At 49.9% G+C, this 6,580-nt stretch overlaps 1 protein-coding gene across 1 annotated transcript in view; it reads right to left on the bottom strand.

The window, feature by feature from the left end:
- Nucleotides 1–3,223: 3,223 nt before the first annotated feature.
- FOXC1 (forkhead box C1) overlaps nt 3,224–6,580 on the bottom strand; it is a 5,202-nt gene continuing 1,845 nt past the window's right edge. Inside the window, exon 2 of the mRNA XM_015652260.3 lies at nt 3,224–3,406. Within this exon, the coding sequence (XP_015507746.1) occupies nt 3,224–3,406 (183 nt within the window). The remainder of the gene's footprint in view (nt 3,407–6,580) is intronic.

Raw genomic sequence — 6,580 nt, 5'->3', positions numbered from 1 at the left:
AAAAAAAATTGCCGAACACCCAGTTCTATTTCAGCCGGAGAGCTTGTGAGCTCTCACCGGTAGCTCGGGCTGCCTTCCCTTCGCTCTCCATCCCAGCGCTTTTTAGCAGCTATTATTTTGCGGCACACGCATCCAAAGCAAGGCGCAAGTTACGGGCCTAGAAGGTCGCAGAGGTGTGTGCAAAAGATGCGTTGGCTTGTGGGGCGAGGGAGAAGTCTCCCCCCAGCCCCCAAAGACCCTGCCTGCTGAACGCGGAAGGAGGGAGCCTTCGCCAGCTGCTTCCCCCGCGCAGCACAAAACGCTGGCGTAGCAGGCCGGGACGAAAAAATGTCCCTCGGACCGCAGGGGCTTCCCCGCGGTGTTGTGCTGCTGTCTCTTCCCTGCACAATGCGACCCTCCGAAGGGTCTGTTCCTCCGAGCCCGACACCCTCAGGCCGTCGAGGGTCTGGCGAACAGCACCTCGCAGCCGCTTGCCAAATTGCTGGGCTCCAGCAGCGTTAGCACCGAACTACACTCGAGGAGTTAGTCCCAAATGGCACCGAGGGCTCCCGCTCCGGCCGGCCCGGCCCGAGTTACCCTCGAGAGATCTGGGACTTACTCCTCCGGCCGTCCAAGCAGGCCTTTTTGGACGCCTCGTTAGGAAATGAGGGGGTCTTCCAGTGTCGTCCCCCAGGTACCCAATCCTTTGCTACGGCTACCTGCGCTGCCAGCCCCGGCCTAGGGACAGGGCCTGCCCGCTGCCCCAGGTGCGTGTGTGTAATTTTAAGGGGGCGCAGCAGTGCTGCCAGGGGTCCCCGGTGCCTCCACCAGGGTACGGGGCTGCCGCCCGTCCCCGCAACTACCGGGTAAGGAGCCGGCCCTCTCCCCCCCTCCCCCGCGCCCTCCCTATGCGGCTATTGTTTCGTTCAATTAGGCTCCGCTTGATAAAAAACAATCGCTCGTTAACCCTCGCCCTCCTCCCTCCCGGCTGGTGTGTTGTGAATGGCGACATCGTCTCCCTTGACCCCCGTCTCCTTTTCTGTCTTTCTGTCCCCTGAAAAATGATTCCGCGAGCTCTGATTGAATTTTATTCCTTCCTGACCTGGCCCGTTTTTATTGCATGGACACCATCAATCTTGACCTAACGCGACGTTTGTTTATTACTTTGGAAAGAAGCGAATGGCTTTATGAGCCCCAGCGCAATTAAACCAGGAGGGCTACGTTCACCGTGGCACCGCACCACCTTTGGGGCGGATTCACAACAGACAAGACGCCGGGAAGGCGAGGCAGAAGGGAAAAGGGTAAAAAAAGGTGGGGGGGAAACCTATGCGGGAATGATGACCGGTACCCTCCCAGCCCGTGAGCTTGTGACCGAGATGCTGGATGGAAACCTCCGCACTTCGCCGGGGAGCTCCCAGCAGTTCCCTGACAGCACTCTTCGGGCACGCCAGCCTCTTGCGCAGCCTACCGCGTAAACCTGAGCTCGCCCTCCTCGCTACCCCGGCTGCGCGCTACCTGTGCCCCCTCGCAGCGACAACTCAGCCTCGGACGCCGTGACAGCGCCCATCACCGTGCTCCTCATCTCCCTCCTAGCCAAAAAACCCACAAAAAATCCACAAAACAAAACAAAAATCACCCCAACGCTCCCCACCCCCCCAAAAAACAAACAACAACAAAAACAAAACCCAAACCCCAAAACAAAACAAAAACCAACGAAAAAACAAATCAAAATATCAGCGCATCTCAAAGTGCTGATGAATGTAGCCAACACGCCCGATCCCAGCACAGGGAGATGGGGGAAAATTGACTGAGTACGCGGAGGAGTTTAAATTACTTTACGAATGAAATTAATTGAAAGCTAATGTTCAATTAGCCGTCGCTGTTGAAATGGCTGATTTCGGGAAGTGGACGGGGGACAGCTTCCAGGGGCCGCACCGCAGCTCTCCTGTGCTGTGCAGTGGAGCCATGTGCGCGCCTCGGCTCCACACGCTTTTGCCTACGCAATCGAACGACGTAACAAAGACTGTGCGCTCTTACCTGTCGCTCATCTTTACGTGGGCGAGGACAGGAGCGCAGCCCCCGAGCGTGCATCACCGCACCGCGCCGCGCCGCCCCCCGCAAAACCCGCGCGACTCGCCCGAAACGTCCAAGCCAAGTCCCCAGAGGACAGGGAGAAACTCTAAGCTCGTCCTGCTCCAGCGGCGTATTTTTGGGGAGGTTAGACCAAGCAGTTGGTCAAAACGCTGCAGCCCCAGAGTTACGAACGGTGTTAAGAAGTTGAACCCGGCTATGAAAATAGCTGCTAACTTCGAAAAATCTTTCCCGAACTTCTTGTCTATCAGAAAGGACCCCAGATATCATAAAATGCCGATTTGGAATCACTCCTTTAAATGTCCCCATCCACAACACAGCCCAAACATGTTCTCCATCTGACCTGGCCTGTGGAGGTAGGAAAAGGGTTTTAATCCATGTCCTCTCGACTATTTGCATGCACTTCTCTGCTATTTTTGGTTATGACCTTTGCAGAACATAATAGGAACTGTAATTGCTTTAAGAAGAAATTCTAAGGGGAAAACTTAGAAAGGAGAATATTACTCCTCTCTAAGTTTTCCACAGTATAAGTGACAGATGAGCAAGTACAAGTGAGAAACCACCAGAACCACCACGTAAATGGAATGGTTCCTCAAATTTATTAAAAATAATAATAATAATAATAAAAAGGTTGTTCTGTTTCTTTCATAGACGAAAAGCAAAGTGACAGTTTGGAAAGAAAAAAAAAAAAAATCAGTATGAGCTAAAAAAAATCCCACGAAGCGCCGTGCTAACCTGGCGCCTAAATGACCTCTCCGCAGGCATGGCTGGGGCCAAGTGTCCCCGTTTGCTGTAGTGGCTGCCACCAAAGATGTCGAGGCCTTACGGGGACACCTCTCAGCTGCTGCCCGGGCGCATGTCCCGTGCCCACCGCTGCGCAAGGTCGCACCGCATCTCTTTTGGCGTTCAGGGCAGGCCCAGTTCTGCTGGGAGACAATCACAGGTCAGAAGGGACGCTCGGGTTTACCTCCTGTGTTCATGAGAAGGGAAGCACAAGAGAAACAAGGGTTCGTGCCCCACGCTGGGCCCCGCTGCCCGCAGTTCATGGTGGTCCGCGGGCTGATGTCCCTCTCCGTGCCTCCCAGTTGCGCAGCTCCAGCCCGGGAAGTTTTCTAGCGAGCCCGCTCGGCCTTTCCCCATCCCAGCAGCAGCCTCAATGCCTCATGCCGAAGGCTCCGGCCCGGCAGAGCCCGGAGCTGCCGACCCCCACCCGTGCAATGTGGCGCAGGGACCCGCGGTACACGGCTGCGCGCCTCCCGCGGCCAAGCCCGCACTTCTCACTGCCTGCCGCGGGGACGGCCGGCACTGCTAATCTTATTTTCGTTGTAATCAATTTCTGCGAGGAGTAGGAGAAAAAAAAAGTTATGCTTATTCTTATGGTTATGATAATAATATAAATAAAACAGTGTTTTTAAAACTCAAGACGAAGCACGCGTGTGCGGTGAGCCAGCCCGTCGCACTGAAAAGCAGGAGGTGACCTCCGCCGCCACTACGCACGTCACTTCAGGAAAGGGATCCCCTCCGGGGGCAGAAGATCCCGACACGACCTACCTTGCGACCGAGAGGGAAGTTTCCCTTTGCCCCCTCCCTGACTGCGAGCCGCCCTCCCGGCTCGCCGAGCCCACACCACCCGCCCCCTTTGCAGCCAGGGCCACGGGGTAGCGCAAGTTGCGCGGCCGCCCCGCGGCAGAGGGCCCCGGCCCGCCCCGAGCATTAGCAGTAATTACACACGGCACTTGTTCACGCTACGCGCGGCCCCCCCAGCTTCCCCAGCCCAGCAGCAGCACTGACAATGCAACGGGTTATTAAACAAGCCGGGCTGACAACTGCTTTCCCCCCTGTTTGTATTCGCCGCAAACACCCTACCGCTGCAGACCGCTGAGAAAACCCAAACTACAGGAAAGCCGGCGCCTGATCGCAACAAAAAATAACAGGCAAATAGCAGCTCAATCGCCTCTACCCTCTGCTTTCTTTAAATTTTATTTTAAATACGTGACGGGGGGCAGGAATGGTTTTATTGCGCAGCCACCCCGCTGGCAAACCCATGTGCCAGGGCAGAGGGAGTTGCCCCGCCGAGGGTCTCCTCTCCAGAGAGGGGGAGCGGGGGCTTAGGAAGGCACTGAAAGCCCCGCCGTGCCTCTGGCCCCGCAGTCCCCCTCCCAAAGAGGCGGCGGTGGGCGGGAGCCGCCGGTTTAGCTGCCCCCCGCTCGGTACTGAGAGAGGGGGAGCAGAAAGCGAGCCCGACCGAGAACAGGTAACATTCTGTTTCCCTTCACTAGTGAAAAACGGGGAGCAGCAATTAAAATATGTCCCCGGAGCGAAGGCGCCCAACTTTGCTCGTCCGCCTCATCAGCTTTACCACAACCGAGCGATGGAGTGTTTGAGGTTCTCCTACCCAACTTAGCAAACAAATAAATGTAAATAAGGCCGGTAATCTTTGCTAGCACGAAGAGGCAAAGACTATACCATACTTAAGTAAACTAAGCCAACGTGTTCTAAAATGACACATTACCCCCCAGTTCATTTCATCTGCCGAAGGTGTTTTCTAAACATTGGACTATTGCTTTGGAAGGGAAGCACAGCTCAAAAGCGAGGTAATAAGGTTGAACTGTAAATACCTTTGTATTTATTTACAGCATAACCCTTAACAATGCAACAGCAATTACTGCTAAGTGTTGCCTTTAGATAAGAGATTCTGATAGGAAACTGTATTATCTTGGAAGCAAATTTTAGGCCTTAAATATCTGTAATCAAATAAACTTATTTCCAAGTCTGACTGACAAGGCTGATTCTTTTAAGTTAATGGATTTATTGCATTTTGGTGGTTACTTACAAAAGGGGAGGGTGATCCCCATTGGCCATAGGTTCTTAATACTAAATTGTCCAGAAGATAGGATTCTTGATATGACAAGATGCCAGTCTGTGCAGCACTCATTTGCTACCCTGGTTATATATATATATATGTATGGGATTTTTTTCCGATTTGAGGAAAACTGAGGGAGGTAAGAAGACAAAAAAAAAAAAAAAAAAAGCGCCAAAACAAAAAACAAACAAAACAAAACCCACAAAACCGAAAAACTAAACCAAAACAGCACCCAAACAACTATATAAGAAAAATCCGCCCACAAAAAAAATATTTTAAAAATAATTTCGGTCCGAGCAACTGAGACACAAACCAGTGAAGTCCCTGAAGGACGGGAGTAATGCAGAGCTCTAAAGGTGTAAGGGTAGACCGTACAAGTACCCATTAACCCATTTACTCTTTTTTCCCCCCTCTGAAATAAAACAGTACTTTATGTATTAGAGAAGCGGCTTCACTGATGTGACTGCATGCTTTGCTATCAATTCTAAGAAGCAGTGATTTATATGCTGGCATTATATTTAAGAGTACACGTACGACAGATTATTTGGCATCTGCTATACACTGGAGTTTAAAAAAATATGCAATGCGTATATGAAACTATAAATAAATACGTAATCCTTTCTTAAATATAGGTACATATGTAAATCCTAGATATAAATACATTTGAAACACACACAGAGCGATCGATAGCTCGAAATATACAGTTACACATGGTCTGGAATCTAGTGCATGCACTTCTACTTTGGAGTTATCACTTAATATATCCTTACATAGGCATATTATTTAAAACAACGTAATGTCGCCATACGACTGTGTATGGTCAAATGTTTCCAGGTCTTGCCATTAATTGCTAAGTAAACGTGTTTGTTTGTTTGCCAACTCAGAGCTGCCATGGGAAAGTATTTTTTTCCTAGCGGATAAGGCGAGCTGACTAAGTGGAACATATTGCAGAAGAGACTGAAAAGGGATTTTTCGACCTGGCAGTTCCTAAATGGTCTTTGGAATTTGTGTGGAGGGGAACAAGCTGTTCCAGCTACAAAGTCAGTTATGAAATCCCTTTTCCCTCTCTTTCTTTCTTTCTTTCTCTCTTTCTAAATGAAAGCATTAAAATATACAGACGTGTAAAGGATCATTCCAACTGAATGGTAATTTATTAATAAACAAACAATGCAATACCTTCAGAATATTTTCAACAAAAAAAAAAGAAAAATATTGATAGAATAAGATTAATACAGTTTCCCTTTTTATATATAGTGAAAAAAAAAAAATCAGCGTTTCAGTCAATTTTAACGTCACTTTTCAGGAAAGGGGGAAACACTTTCTGGCGTTTGGTCCGCAACATCCAACTACAAATTAAAAATAAATTACTATGTCGCAATTTACATTTTAAAACAAGTCCTTGTAGAAGAGGGAGTGGAGGGGGAGAGAAGCTGGTACTCTACGCTGGACTTTTCGCTCCCTTTTAAACGCGGGGCGTGACAATACCTTAAGGGACGGGGAAGAGCGAGAGGTGGGGGACGAGAAAAAAAAAGTATTTCTCAAAGCAATTAGAAAAAAAAAAAAAAACTTACGTGTTATTGGAGTAACACTGTCCTTTAACAAACCAAGACATGCTTTGGGGCTGTCTCTGTACAAAAGCTTTTCGCG

Source organism: Parus major, chromosome 2 (genome assembly GCF_001522545.3).
Source record: "Parus major isolate Abel chromosome 2, Parus_major1.1, whole genome shotgun sequence".
NCBI lineage: Eukaryota > Metazoa > Chordata > Aves > Passeriformes > Paridae > Parus > Parus major.
Note: the sequence above shows the minus strand (reverse complement) of the source record. Positions and strands in the feature narration are given on the sequence as shown.